Source organism: Scyliorhinus torazame, chromosome 2 (assembly GCF_047496885.1).
Source record: "Scyliorhinus torazame isolate Kashiwa2021f chromosome 2, sScyTor2.1, whole genome shotgun sequence".
NCBI classification, from domain to species: Eukaryota; Metazoa; Chordata; class Chondrichthyes; order Carcharhiniformes; family Scyliorhinidae; genus Scyliorhinus; species Scyliorhinus torazame.
Window position 1 is genome coordinate 18227329 of NC_092708.1, and position 15490 is coordinate 18242818.

Genomic DNA, 15490 nt, shown 5'->3' on the forward strand with positions numbered 1-15490 from the left:
GAGGGGGCACAGTGCTGGGCAAGAGGGGGGGATCAGGCAGGTCAGGCGATGCCTACCACAGTCAAATATGCATTCAGGCTTGCAAGTGCGGAGTGGCGACTTGGCGCACCACCTCCACGAGGGACTCTCCCAGATACACTGGGGAGTGGTGAGTATGTGAGAGACTGTGTGGAGGAGTCTGAGGAGCTCCTTTCTCGACGCTGCTAACCAATTCTGTTTACTCGCTCTTCATTCCCCAGCCTCATCGTCAGCAAGCGGGAGCGGCAGCTGGTGAAGGGCTCGGGATTCCACCTCGACTTGCTGCTCATTGGCGTAGGAGCTGGTGCCTGTGGCTTCTTCGGGCTCCCGTGGCAGGCCGCAGCCACCGTGCGCACCATCGCTCATGTCAACGCCCTGACAGTGATGAGCAAGAACATCGCGCCAGGGGAGACACCGAAGATCGAGCAGGTGAAGGAGCAACGCATCACTGGAATCACAGCATCATTACTCGTGGGTGAGTCACATACCGGTCTGCTTCACCTTAACAGCAACCACTGGCTCCCGCCATTAACTACTTACCAAACAACTGACCCTAAACCCTAATCATTAATCTAAAATCCTAACCGCTAACCCTAATCCCACCTCAAAACCTGTTGCTAACCTAAACCCTAACCAGTAACTCTAAATCCTAAAAGCTACCCCAAAACCCTAACCGCTATCTCTAAATCTTAGCCACTAACCCTCAATCTTCACCCAAAACACGAACCCCAACAATTAACCCTAACCTCCGCATTAAATGCTGACCCTAATTCTAAACCCTAAATCGTGCGGGACCACCCATCTTCAGTGGTGCCGAGTGCGTGGACCTCTATCTGCCTCCTGAGGTCCCCAGCAACACAGATGCCAGTCCCCAGTTAATTTAGTTAATTCCACGTGATACCAAGAAACAGCTGAAGGTAGTAGACACTGCGGAGACTACAGGCCCTGTAACATTCCAGCAATCGTACCGAAGGCTTGTGCTCCAGAACTTGTCGGACTGCCAGCCACACTGTTCTAGCACAGCTACAACTCTTGCTTCTACCCAACAGTATGCAAAATTGTCTTGTCCACAAAAAGCAGGAGTTATATTTCTTTGTTGCTGCAAAGAGAAAAGGTATGGAGGTGCCCACGCTTTGGATTCTTGCAGAACACGATGAGAGGTTTATTAAGGGTCTCGCTCACACAATCGGGTGCTAATCTGTCCAAAGCCCTGCGCAAACACTCTGCTGACGCCGCCACACATCACGCGGCACAAAACCAGCGAGAATGTATTCCCAGGCACATAACAGCCACTTCCAGCTCCATCAGTCTACTCTCGATCATCAGCAAAGCGATGGGAGGGGTCGACGCCACCCTGACCAGAAGCTGAACTGGAGCAGCCATATAAATACTGCAGCTGCCAGGGCAGGTCGGAGTCTGGGAGTTCCACGGCGGGTAACTCACTCCTCCAGACTCCCCAAACCTGTCTGCCACCCACAAGGCACGGGACAGGAGTGCAATGGAATACTCTCCACTTGCCTGGATGAGTGCAGCTCCAACAACACTCGAGAAGGTTGGCACCCTATTGACAAATGTTCATTCCCTCCACTTCGATGCACAGTGGCAACAGTGTGCACCATCTACAAGATGCACTGCAACAATCTGTTATGATCATGGACCAGACTCCCAAGTGTTTGTTATGATCCAGTTAAGGACCAGTAATGTTTCAAAGTAGACACATGTGAAGAAAATAAAGGCACAAAATTCCAAGGTTTACAAAATACAGTATTATACAAGGTCAGAAATATAAAGCAATTTACAATATCTATGTTTTGCTATTCAGGGTTGATCATAGAATCCCTACAGTACAGAAAGAAGGAGGCCATTCAGCCCATCGAGTCTGCACCGACCCTCTGATGGAACATCCCACCTAGGCCCATGCCCCCACCCGATCCCCACCTAATCTTTTGGACACTAAGGGGCAATTTAGCACGGTCAATCCACCTTACCTGCACATCGGTGGACTGTGGGAGGAAGCCCACGCAGACGCGGGAAGAACGTGCAAAGTCCACACAGTCACCCAAAGCTGGAATTTTATTCGGGTCCCTGGCGCTCTGAGGCAGCAGTGCTAACCACTGTGCCACCGTGTCTGCCGCCTGTGTGATATGATGTAAATGTGGATTAACAGGAAAATTGTGGTGTAATCCCACACCACATATTGAATTTCAAATGCGACCAAGACTGATCCGACAGACCTTGCAGTGAGCCTCCCTGATGTCAGTAAATGCCGTGAGTCACCCAATCTCAGTGAAACTCTGTCCCTCTTAAAAGGGATTCCAGTCTTCACATTCGAAGGTCTCACCTTGGAATATTCTCTCCTAAAGTCACTCCAGCTTGGACTGCCTCATTGGGCTCTCCTCACATGGTTTCATGATCATCTCTTGAGCCTTGGTTCCTCAGACTGCCCTCCAGCACCAACTCACAAGCCCAATATCAGTTCTTCAGCCACATTGAGCACAGCACAAGAGGGCTGCCTTTGCCCCAACGATCCACAGCAGGGAGCCACTAACCCCCTATTGCCCTCTTGAGATCTCCAGTGCTTCTTCCAAGCCCTCACTACTTTGAGGCTGCCAACTATATACTGTTTGGAGTCTTTTACTCAGCTGCTCTTCCTGCGGTTCCTACCAGCCCTCTTTCTCCGTCCCTGCCTGGGACCCCTCTCCAGTATGGAGGCCCGCTCCTCGGCCACATGATGGGGGAGGGGCGTTTTGTGCCTTTACCCCCTGTCTTCACGCAGACACACTGGGCCCTTATCCTCAACCTGAAGAGCTCCAAACGCCAGACTGCGCTTGCACAGAATCTCTCGGGGTATGCCTTGCTCAGCGGTGAGGTAAGTCACCAAGGCTCCTTCAATGGCACTTTCCAAACCGCCGACTGCTACCAGCTAGTAGGACAGCAGAGGCGTGGGAACACCACCATCAGTGCATGTTCCCCTCCAAGCAGCTCATCATCCTGACTTGGAACCAAATCCCCCCCTTCACTGTCGCCGGGGCAAAATCCTGGAACGTCCTCCCTAACAGCACTGTGAAATGAAAAAAATGAAAATCGCTTATTGTCACGAGTAGGCTTCAATGAAGTTACTGTGAAAAGCCCCTAGTCGCCACATTCCGGCGCCTGTTCGGGGAGGCTGGAACGGGAATCGAACCGTGCTGCTGGCCTGCCTTGGTCTGCTTTAAAAGCCAGCGTTTTAGCCCAGTGTGCTAAACCAGCCCGTACATCCTACATCCACACGGACACTAGTGTACCTACATCCACACGGACACTAGTGTACCTACATTCACACGGACACTAGTGTACCTCCATCCACACGGACACTAGTGTACCTACATCCACACGGACACTAGTGTACCTCCATCCACACGGACACTAGTGTACCTCCATCCACATGGACACTAGTGTACCTCCATCCACACGGACACTAGTGTACCTCCATCCACACGGACACTAGTGTACCTCCATCCACACGGACACTAGTGTACCTACATCCACACGGACACTAGTGTACCTACATCCACACGGACACTAGTGTACCTACATCCACACGGACACTAGCGGCTTACAAAGGCAGCCCACCGCCGCCTTCTCATGGGCAATTAGAGGGGTGTAATAAATGCTGATTTAACCATATCCCATGAATTAATAAATTAAAGAAAAGAGTGGACAATAATGGTGGGGATTGTTGGACAGTCTGAGCCCTCGCTGATGTTGTGTTTCTCTCGCTCCTTTTCTCCAGGTCTCTCCGTGGTCATGAGTAAGGCTCTCCAGTTGATTCCAATGCCAGTTTTGTTTGGAATCTTCCTGTACATGGGCGTGACATCCCTAACGGGAATCCAGCTGTATGAACGCCTGCTGCTAATTTTCATCCCGCCCATACACCACCCAGATCACATCTACGTGACAAAGGTGAGTGGCTTTCTTCAGACTTGTTTCCCGAGTTTGCTCTCCACCCCTTGGCTTCACGCACTCCAACACTGGGTTATAAGTTTGTTACTTCGCCGTGGCCACGGCTGGTGGTTGCTGGCAGGATGTTCAACTGCGGGAAACCAATCTCAACCTCACCCAATGACCCCCCCTCCCCTTTACAGCAGAGGTCAGGAGCAGTTGCGTTTTGGTCTTCCCATCCAAGGAACAATGGGCTGGATTCTCCCAAAATGGGACTATGTCCCCACCCCGGCGTAAAAACGCTGGGGTTTTACTCCAGAGATTCCTGGAGAAAAGATCAGCCAATTCAGTGCCCTGCAGGGGACGAGCAGGGAGCCAGAGTGATTCTCCCAGCTTTAGCTACAGATACAGGCATCCGGTTCGGAGCCGCGCATGTTCACGGTTGCTGTCTCCAGCGGCCGCGCCGAGCTCCGTGCCGGACTCAGGCCGCGGAGTCAGACACAAAAATTAACCCTCCCCTCCCCGATCAGCCACGCGCCCGAGCATCAAACTGCGCGGATCTAACCCCCCGGTACCCTATAATCCCCCCCCCCCCCCCGGTGTCCAATCCCCCCGCCCCCCACCCCCCCCACCAGCGGACTCAGTCCGCAGCTGCCACGCCAGCATTCCGACCGCTGATAGGTGGTCAGTTCCACGCCATCCAGAACTGGGCCGGTCGGGAGCAGAGGAGCGCTGGGCGGACCTCTTGTTTTGTACAACTGTGGCATAACATAGATTAGATTAGATTACATAGATTACATACAGTGCAGAAGGAGGCCATCTACCCCTTTGTATTCCTGAGCTCTTTTGAGATAAAGACCAAAATTCCATAAGGACACGGCACCAGAGGGAAATCATTCAGCTCCACCAACCTATCCAACCATTCAGTAAGGTGACGGCTGATCTGAGATATAACTCCATCTACCTTTGTCCTTCGCCCCTTATCAAGCTCCGATTTAAAATTAACAATTGATTGAGCATCGATTGCCATTTGCGGAAGAGATTTCCAAACTCTTACCACCCTCTGTGTGCAGAAGCGATTCCTAATTTTACTCCTGAAAGTTCGGGCTCGAATCTTTAGACCGTGCCGTCCAGTCTCAGCTTCCCCAAAGAGCGGAAATATTATCTGGCTTTCTGCCCTATTTACCTTTAAATTGTTTCTCCTCCAATCCGATATCCTTTAGTGGCATCTCCACTTTGCTTTAATCATGGACCAGGCCCTCAGGTTTTTGGTATACTGCCCCTCCCCTTGATTGATTGATTGATTTATTGTCACATGTACTGAAGTACAGTGAAAAGTATTTTTCTGCGGCCAAGGGAACGTACACAGTACGTACATAGTAGACAAAAGAATTATCGACAGAGAACATTGACAAATGGTATATCGACAAACAGTGATTGGTTACAGTGCGGAACAAGGGGCCAAACAAAGCAAATACATGAGCAAGAGCAGCATAGGGCGTCGTGAATAGTGTTCTTACAGGGAACAGATCAGTCCGAGGGGGAGTCGTTGAGGAGTCTGGTAGCTGTGGGGAAGAAGCTGTTCCTATGTCTGGATGTGCGGGTCTTCAAACCTCTGTATCTTCTGCCTGATGAAAGGGTCTGGATTTGGATTTTGGTGTGTTTATTGTCACTGAGGTACAGTGAAACGTATTTTTCTGCGAGCAGCTCAAACAGACCATTTAGTACATGAAAAGAAAAGAAAATATGTAATAGGGCAACACAAGGTACACAATGTAAATACCTAGACACCGGCATCGGGTGAAGCATACATCTGTGTAGTATTAATCAGGTCAGTCCATAAGAGAGTCGTTTAGGAGTTTGGTAACAGTGGGGAAGAGGGCAAAGCCTGGGTGGGAGGGGTCTCTGACAATGCTGTCTGCCTTCCAGAGGCAGCGGGAGATGTAGACAGAGGCAATGGGAGGATGGCAAGCTTGTGTGATGATTTTGGGCTGAGTTCACCACACTCTGCAGTTTCTTGCGATCTTGGACCGAGCAGTTGCCATACCAAGCTGTGATGCAGCCGGATAGGATGCTCTCCATGGCACCTCGTAGAAGTTTGTGAGAGTCGATGCAGACATGCCAAAGTCATGACGAAAGGTCACAACTGACACGTCACATAAGCTACTTACACAATTCTTCTTGAATCTAGGTTACTTTATTCGGATCAAATGTGTCACACTTATGCAGTTAATTATTGTCACACAGACTAATACTTAACCCTTAATAAAAACCTGTCACACAGACTTTTAACTCCGTAAATGATAAATGTTGCTCAACTCACAAATCAAACTCAAACACCAGAACAGTTGACCAAGCTTTCAAGAAGGATACTTTACTGCACACCGAGCCGTTGACTCTGGGTATACTTCTGCGATGGTTGTTCCCAGGGTTTTCGCTGATGAAGTCCTGAATCCCTGCTTCTTTGTACACTTTCCTCCAGCTTCGCGAAGGTTCGATGATGCCAATTATATTACCCTCTGGCTGCAGAGGTTTATTCACAGGTCCAGTGAACAGGACCCATTTGTTCCAATATTGCCATGAAACACATTCCAGATTAACAGTTTCTGTGACGACAAAGGTGACGTGGGCCCATTTTTCAATGTCTCCAGTCGCCTGGTTTCAATCATCCTCCAGCTTTGGTTGTCACGTGGCTGTTATCTTTTGTCTTGTCACGTAGCTGCTAATGATCTCCCATTGCGGCACGGTAGCACAGTGGTTAGCACTGTTGCTTCACAGCTCCAGGGTCCCAGGTTCGATTCCCGGCTTGGGTCACTGCCTGTGCGGAGTCTGCACCTTCTCCCTGTGTCTGCGTGGGTCTCCTCCGGGTGCTCCGGTCTCCTCCCCCAAATCCCGAAAGACGTGCTTGTTGGGTGAATTGGACATTCTGAATTCTCCCTCAGTGTACCCGAACAGGCGCCAGAATGTGGCAACTAGGGGGTTTACACAGCAACTTCATTGCAGTGTTAATGTAAGCCTACCTGTGCCAATAAAGATTATTATTATTGTTAATAATCCTAGCCACCTTCCCCCACCCCCCCTCATAAACGAGGTAATCATCCTCTCCACTTCCTGAAAAAACGCCTTTGGCAAAATGATCGGCTGGCACTGGAAAATGAACAAAAACCACGGCAATACATTCTTCTTAATTGCCTGCACCCGACCCGCGAACCACAAGGGAAGACCATCCCACCTTGCCAAATCCGCTTTCACCCTCCCCTAGTAATATCATACCTACGGAGCCCAACCCCCCTACCCCCAATCCCATGCCACCTGCACCCCAGGTATCTAAAGTAGATCGCCGCCCAATGGAAGGGCAGCCCCCCCCCCCCCCCCCCCCATCCCCCGGTCGGGGCATCACAAAATATTCGCTTTTGTCCAAATTTAGCTTCTACCCCGTAAAGAGGGTTTCAGTGTAAGATGAGCCAATTTGTTTCCTTCTGCTTGCCTGCAGGTGAGAACTTGGAAGATGCACCTGTTCACGATCATCCAGCTGGTCTGCATTGTCATTCTTTGGGTGATCAAATCCACTATCATCTCCCTGGCCTTCCCGTTTGTCCTGATCCTGACGGTGCCCACACGGCGCTTCCTACTGCCGAAAATATTCAGAGAGGTGGAACTGATGGCAGTGAGTATTTTTCGTCAGCAGGTATTTTGTGGTCAATTGGGCTTCTTCCTCACGGGGAGAGGGGAAGTGCGAGCAGCGATACAAGTGCTGAGTTTGGGATTGTAAAGGGATTGGATAATGTAGACCATGGACAGGCTCTTCAACCTTCTCCAGAACAGCAGCAGAACCAGAGTGTGTACTCAAAAGGAGGGCAAATTCAATATTAGCCTGTGGAAATATTATCTTGGTGAGCGAGCGGTCAAAGTATGAAACAGGCTCCCGAGGGACATGGGTGGGAGTGCCCGAGCTCTGGGCTGGGACTTGAATCAACAACCTCCTGATTCAGAGATAAGAGTGTCTGTTACCCGCGGTGATACCACCAAAATCAGCTAACTTGCAGGAAGCAGAGAAGCAAATTGTGGATATATGAGTGTTTGTAGGTCATTTAAACAATCAGTCTGTCTTTCTTTTCACTTCCCCAACCCAACCCCTCCCAGCTGGATTCCGAAGAATCACACCCAAATTTTGAGGAAGATGGAGATGACCATTACCGGGAGTTACATATGCCCCTGTGACACAGAGCAAAGGGGGGCTTCCACTTCCCTTTCCCCTCCTCCTCCTCTATCACCACCTTCCCTTTGTCCCTCTTACTTTCCTCCCTTCCTCCTGCATCTGCCCTCTCCTCCACCTCTTCCCCTCCCCATCTCCTCCGCATGTTCCTCCCCTCCCCCTCCACCCCTCTTCCCCCTCCCTTCCTCCCCTCCTTGTTGTAAAGCCTCCGTCCCCCCGTTTATTCCTGTACTCCCGCCTCATCTCATTCCCCAACCCTTCCACATGTATACCCTCCTCCTACCCCCTCCCTCCCCTCCTACCCACTGCCCCACCCTCAATCCTTCCCTTCCACTTACCCCCTTTCGCACCTTTCTCCTCCCCGCTCACCTCTTCCCTAATCCCCTCCCCATTCCCTTCTTCTTTCCCCTCCCCCTGCCTGCGCTCTGCTGGAGAGGGTGACCATCCCACAGCTGAGTGTGCACTACCCTCTGCAATGAGTAACAATGGAGCGGGTGAGACAGAGAGAGAGAGTGTGTCCACCAGTGCTGACCGATGACCACCTGGAGAGGGTCAACAGGAGATCTCAAGTCCTTGCGTGAGGAACGTTGAAGAAGATCCCAAAACAAAAGCCAAAACGGACAGGGCAGTCGGACTGTCCTGATACAACTGTTAGTTTATTTTATATTAATTACAACCTCTTGTTTAGCAAAACAAAACACAAATCTCCCCAAACACAAACTTTACTTGATTTAAAATATAACTGAGTGTCTTATAAAAATAATAGATCAGTCATATCCATTCACATCATTGGTTCTCAGGTCTGGTGTTTGAGAATGTCTGGGGGGTGGGGGGGGATTGCCGATGTACAACCTCACTCAATGGGAAAGATTCTGCATCTCTGACTTGTATCTCCGGAAACAGAACTTCCATTCATATAACATCTTTGACATAATCAGACACTCGAAGGGTTTAAAATTGATCAGGAGGAAACATCGGGTAGGCTGGCTGTGGTTAGGAGGCAAGTCTATCCTCCTTGCAGTCCTCCACGTGTGCTCTCACCAAAGCCCTGGGTGATCGCAGCAATATTTCCCGACTCTCAAAGTCCAACAAACCGCCCCCCCCTCCCCTTGCACTAAAGGCCAACGTACCATGCAACGCAAGAGGAGTGGGCCATTCAGCCCCTCGAGCCTGCTCCACCATTCAATAACATCATGGCTGGCCTTCTACTTCAACACCCATTTTCCTATGCTACCACCACATCCGTGGATTTTTGTGATACTTGAAATCTCTTGATCTCAGCCTTGGACACACTCGACTCTGAGTTTCCACAGAGGAGGAGAATTCCCAAGGTTCACAACCCTCTGAGTGAAGAAATTCAAGAACAAAGAACAATACAGCACAGGAACAGGCCCTTCGGCCCTCTAAGCCTGTACTGGTCATGATACCACCCTTGGCCAAAACCCTCAGCACCTCCTTGTGCCGTATCCCTCAATACCCATCCTATCCATGTGTTTGTCAAGATGCCTTTTAAACACCGTTAATGTATCTGCTTACACAACCTCCCCTGGCAACGCGTTCCAGGCACTCAACGCCCTCTGTGTAAAAAAACCTGCCTCGCACATCTCCTCTAAACTTTGCCCCACGGACCTTAAACCTATGCCCCATAGTGACTGACCCCTCCACCCTGGGAAAGAGTGCCTGCCCATCCACTCTATCCATGCCCCTCATAATCTTTTGGATGTCTATCAGGTCACCCCTCAACCTCCGTCTTTCTGATGAAAACAGTCTGAGTCTATTCAGCCTCTCCACATAGCTAACACCCTCCATACCAGGCAAGACCCAAGTAAACCTCCTCTGCACCCTCTCCAAAGCCTCCAATCCATCTGGTAGTGTGGCGACCAGAATTGTGCGCAATATTCCTCATCACCTCAGTCCTAAATTGCCTGCCCCTTATTCGGAGATCGTAGCCCCTGTTTCTAGACCCCCCCTCCCCTCAGTAGTCAGGGTGCCATGTTGACTATCCTTTGAAGGAAAGGTTTGCTAACACAGTTCCAATCATTGCCCCAAAAGCACCATCTATTTCCAAAGCACGTTGCTATTCTATTTCTATTTGCTATATTAAATACCTCTCTAAGATCATATATCTGATGTATATATCCACCTCTCAGTTACCTTCAGTCCAGGTTTCTCCGATATTTCCTTGTGACCTTTAAATTCAAACCTCAGGTGAAATGGGGAGATGAGAATTTCTTCTTTACACAGAGCGTTGTTGTGATCTGCAGGGCGGTGGAGGCATTTTCAATAGGAACTTCCTAAAATGTTTGGATATATATTTGAAAAGGAGAAATGGAAAGAGAGGGAGGGGAACAAACTGGATAACTCTTTCAATGTGCCAGCGCATGCAGGATGGGCCGAATGGTCAAGTTTATTCCCATTTACTTATTCTCCATAAGACCATAAGACATAGGAGCAGAATTAGGCCACTCAGCCCATCAAATCATCTCCTCTATTCAATCGTGGCTGATATTTTCCTCATCCCCATTCTCCTGCCTTCTCCCCATAACCCCTGATCCCTTATTGATCAAGAACCTATCTATCTCTGTCTTAAAAACGCTCAGTGAATTGGCCTCCACAGCCTTCTGCGGCAAAGAGTTCCACAGATTCACCCCCCCTCTGGCTGAAGAAATTCCTCCTCATCTCAGTTTTAAAGGATTGTCCCTTTAGTCTGAGATGGTGTCCTCTGCTTCTAGTTTTCCCTACAAGTGGAAACATCCTCTCCACGTCCACTCTATCCAGACCTCGCAGTATCCTGTAAGTTTCAATAAGATCCCCCCTCACCCTTCTAAACTCCAACAAGTACAGGCGCAGAATCCTCAACCGCTCTTCATATAACAAGCTCTTCATTCCAGGGATCATTCTTGTGAACCTCCAATGGACCCTTTCCAAGGCCAGCACATCCTTCCTTAGATACGGGGCCCAAAACTGCTCACAATTCTCATTTAACATCTTTCCAGTCTGCCACGGCTCTTGAGGAGATAGAACTCAAGCAGATAATGAACTAAACTAGGATCCTGGGTAGAACTGAATTAATTAGAAGATTCGGCAACATGTCCCTTTTCAGCAATACTCAAGGTCTGTGCAACCAAGTGACTATAATAATCATCGTTGTGATGTAGGGAAAGCAATAGCCATTCTGCCCATTGGCAAGGTCCAACAGACAGCAATGAATGAAATGCCCAGATTATGTCAATTTCTGATCCTAGCTCAGTTCTTACAGCCTAGTTACCACCATGGTGAATCATCACTGGGCCCTATCTAAAGCCAGTATACTCTTCCCAAGCTGGGGTGCCCAGAACAAAACACAGTGGGTCTGATTTTAACCCATTCAAAACCCGCACAGAGTTAAAACTGGAAATGCTTGGTAACTCAGAAGAAATGTGGCCAAACCTCGTCATTTACTTTCTGTGGATCTCTTGGGTAAGAGAGACCCAGATTTCTGTCACACCTGTCACAATCCCAGGCCATCCCAAAGTACTTTAAGCCCAATGACGTACATTCTAAGTGTAAGCAGTTTCTAATGTAGGAAGCACGACAAACAATTTGTGCACTGCAAAATCTCACAGGCAACTATGTGATAACGACCGGAGCATCTAGTTTAATGGCTTTGGTTGAGGGATATGTAATGGCCCAGAACACCTGGGAGGACTCCAACTCCTCTTCTTCGTAATAGTGTCAGTGGGATCTTGTACACTTACCCAGGACCTCAATATAACTCCGTTTTCAATTTGTTTCATTCATCCACGACCAATTAATGATCCGTTGCAGGGACTGTGCTTGGAACTATGCAGGAAGCTGCAGTGAGTGTTCATGAAGCTCTATTGTTTCACGTTTGGTAACCACCGATGACTGTAGCCAGTTAGTTCATGCGGTTAGCATGTGGGTCATACCGACACCAACAGCATTGGCTCAATTCCTGTTCCAGCTGAGGGAATGGTGGGATCTGCCTCCTTCACCTACCTCACGTTGATGTTGAGTGATGACCCTCGAGCTATGTAACTGACTACCCCCTCTCTCTCGCTCTGTAATAGAGAGAAATGCCTCCAGTCCTTGTGGTCTGCGGTTAATGACCTAACCCGGTGTTAGATGACTGGTCAGGTTTTGAATCCATTCACATTGGCCTCATGGATCGACAAAGGCAGAATATTTATCAAAGTGTTTTCAGTGCCACACAGAATAAGGTATGTTTAATTTGTCAGTGAGGAATCTCATTGCAGCCCCCATCTGTGGAACCCGAGCAAACCACAGAACTTTGTTATGCCAAAAGGAGGTTCAGTCCAATGTGATTCCATACAATGGGAAAGGGTTGTGTCCATTGGGATTCTGTACATGGAGTGAATGGGAAAGGGTTGGGTCCATTGGGAATCTGTACATGGAGTGAATGGGAAAGGGTTGGGTCCATTGGGAATCTGTATAATGGGAGTGAATGGGAAAGGGTTTGGGTCCATTGGGATTCTGTACATGGAGTGAATGGGAAAGGGTTCCTCCATTGGGACTCTGTACAATGGGAGTGAATGGGAAAGGGTTGGGTCCATTGGGAATCTGTACATGGAGTGAATGGGAAAGGGTGGGTCCATTGGGAATCTGTATAATGGGAGTGAATGGGAAGGGGTTTGGGTCCATTGGGATTCTGTACATGGAGTGAATGGGAAAGGGTTCCTCCATTGGGACTCTGTACAATGGGAGTGAATGGAGTGATCACCAAAGAAAAGTGATTTTAATCGGAGTATTGTTTGGACACCAGGAGCACTGTTCTGACCTGGTGGTACGGGTAATGCCAAATGTCGGAGAGCCAATCTGATGCCTCATTTGCCCGAGTGCATAGCAGGGAAGTGATGCAGTGGTGAGCGCTGATAACCAAATTGAACTCCCCTTTGTAAAGAACGGGCTGTTAGTGCCTGACAGAAGCTCACGGCCCTCCGTTCTCACACCCAACTAATGATCGTCCGCTAGCCAGTTTACATAAACTGAGACATACTTTGAAAATTGATGAGGAATTTGCTCTTGAGAAAGAATGCCGTTCATTTCTATAGCACCTTTCACAATCCCAGGATGCCCCAGTGCAAACAGCCAATTTATGCACAGAGAGCTCTCTCAAATAGCAATGTGGTTAAACAGCAAATCATCTGGGTTTTTTTTAATGATTTGGGTTTTGGGATCAATATTGGCCCAGGACAATGGGGTTAACTCTCCTGTCCTTCTTCACAGCAACATTTATGTTCACCTTGGTCTTAAGACAACCCTTCCGACAGTGCAACACTCTCTCAATACTGCACAAGTGTGTCAGCCTAGAATTAGGTACTCAAGTGGGGCGTGACTCTGAGGTGAAAGTGCTGGACACGAAGCCATGACTGACACTGACACGAGTTAAGGTTTATTTTAATTAGTTAATATTTTTGATCAGATGCACATATAAAGGGTCAAGCAGTTCAGGGGAAATCTTGGGTCAGGCATCCTATGCTCAAAGCTCACCGGTTTCTGCTCCCACACTCTCCATGCGGGTCCTATATCGATGCTGTTTGGTACCAGTACCTTTTTCCTGGCAGGTAGAGGACATGCACACAGTATTGGGTCATGAAGATGGTGGGCACAAGGAAGCAATTATCAATGGACCTGTGCACGGGGCAGGGTGTTTAATAGTCAATCCGGAACTCTCTGTCAGCTCCCAGTGTGAAGATGAATTAAACTCATTGAGGTCATGTAGTAAAGTCGCCATAGTCCCAGATGGCCATAGGCTGCTTCCGCTGTGAGGGGGAGAGCTGACTGGCGGTGATTTAACCTGAGGGTCACCACACCTCCGGCGAGGAGCACGGTTGAGAAGGCGGGGTCATCATGAATGACCTCAGTCGGTACGGGAATTGAACCCCTGTTGTTGGCCTCGCTCTGCATCACAAACCGGCTGTCCAGTCAACTGAGCTAAACCGGCCCAGGTCACCTAGGTGATGTGTGGAGCACATACACCAGCACAGAGCCTGTTTCTCTGCTGTAAAACCCATGTCACTCTACGTTGGTGAAAGTATAGACTCACCGCGGACCAGATTCTATCACGTGTCCCGAACCTTTCCCTGGACTGACAGAGGTGCTGGTTCTATACCCTGCCCCGGCCTCGTTTGACCAGGAGAGTCTCTACAACCGGCCTGTCTCAAATGGAGTGGAGCAGTGTCCCACTGTGGCGTCAGTCAGGGACGCAGAACTGGGCAAATCATTTGCGTACACTTGACATGTTTTGGTGCCCAGGTGTTAATATTAAGAGTACCTGGGTGGGTGTGTTGGGTTGGAGGGGGGAGGGGGGCCGGGTGAATATTAATGCGAGTTAACAAATCACAACCACGGCACATAGACCAGGATGGAATCAATCCAACCCCCCCCTCTCTCTCGGAGGCAACCTGGGCTGTGCAGGGCATTGCACGATGGTGCTGAGACCTGGCGCAGAGTGAGAGCGTGGCACAGGAGCCTGGCACCAGCAGCCACTAAGACATACGGGGGGTGGGTGGGTGGAGAGGAATCTGAATAAGTCACAACCCGATTTTCCGACCTGGGAACCCCAGGATATTTTTAACCATTTTGGTGGTTTACCTTTTGTAACCCGTTAAAACCGGCAGCCTTGTCCTCATGGCCGGGTCTGTGTAAAAATGGTCCAACTTAAATATTTCTAACCCTGCACTTTCCACCGTGTACAGTAAGAGATTTTTTTATGACCCCTGCTCCCACCTCTGCTCATTTGATGGGTGTTTGTGTATATGAGCTTACATTTATAAATTATTCTATTGAGAATTGATGTCGTAATTTAAAAGGAAAAGCAAAAAAAAAATTAAAATTAAATTATTGATGAGAAGTTCCCTGGTAGTGTGAGAAATGAGTTGTCTGAAGGTTCACTTCCTGTGCCAGTAATTGTACAGGTTTCCTTACCCTCTGTATGTTTGGAGCTGTCCTTCAGAACAAGCTGTCTGCTTTATACGCTAACCACGAGAAGTGTTCCTTTTTTCCACAGTCGACTGTTTAATAAAAATTAGTGTGTTACCATTGCTGCCTCTCTGTCATCTCACTTTAATCAGTGGCTCGAGGCGTTCAATGTGGACAGCGTCACACACGGAAAGAGGGGGAGGCCCCCTCCCTCAAGCCAGCTCTGCCATTCGATTAGATCGTGCCTGACCAGGATATGCCTGCCTTCTAGCAATGGCCTGGACTCTACAGGAATTGAAGATCAAGCTCCGGGACACCTCAGCGGGCCTCCAGGGATACATTTAACCACAGTTGCCTGACCTTCACCTCATCGCCCCGCTCCCCTTCTCCCTG

The 15490-nt window shown here is 49.1% G+C and overlaps 1 protein-coding gene across 2 annotated transcripts in view; it reads left to right on the forward strand.

Annotated features, from left to right (window-relative positions):
• Positions 1 to 15217, forward strand: part of LOC140386548 (anion exchange protein 3-like) — a 254089-nt gene extending 238872 nt beyond the window's left edge. For both annotated transcript variants that reach the window (XM_072468972.1, XM_072468979.1), the window contains exons 20-23: positions 240 to 493; positions 3791 to 3960; positions 7433 to 7606; positions 8083 to 15217. In XM_072468972.1, the coding sequence (XP_072325073.1) occupies positions 240 to 493; positions 3791 to 3960; positions 7433 to 7606; positions 8083 to 8160 (676 nt within the window). In that variant the 3' untranslated portion in view covers positions 8161 to 15217. The remainder of the gene's footprint in view (positions 1 to 239; positions 494 to 3790; positions 3961 to 7432; positions 7607 to 8082) is intronic.
• Positions 15218 to 15490: the final 273 nt, after the last annotated feature.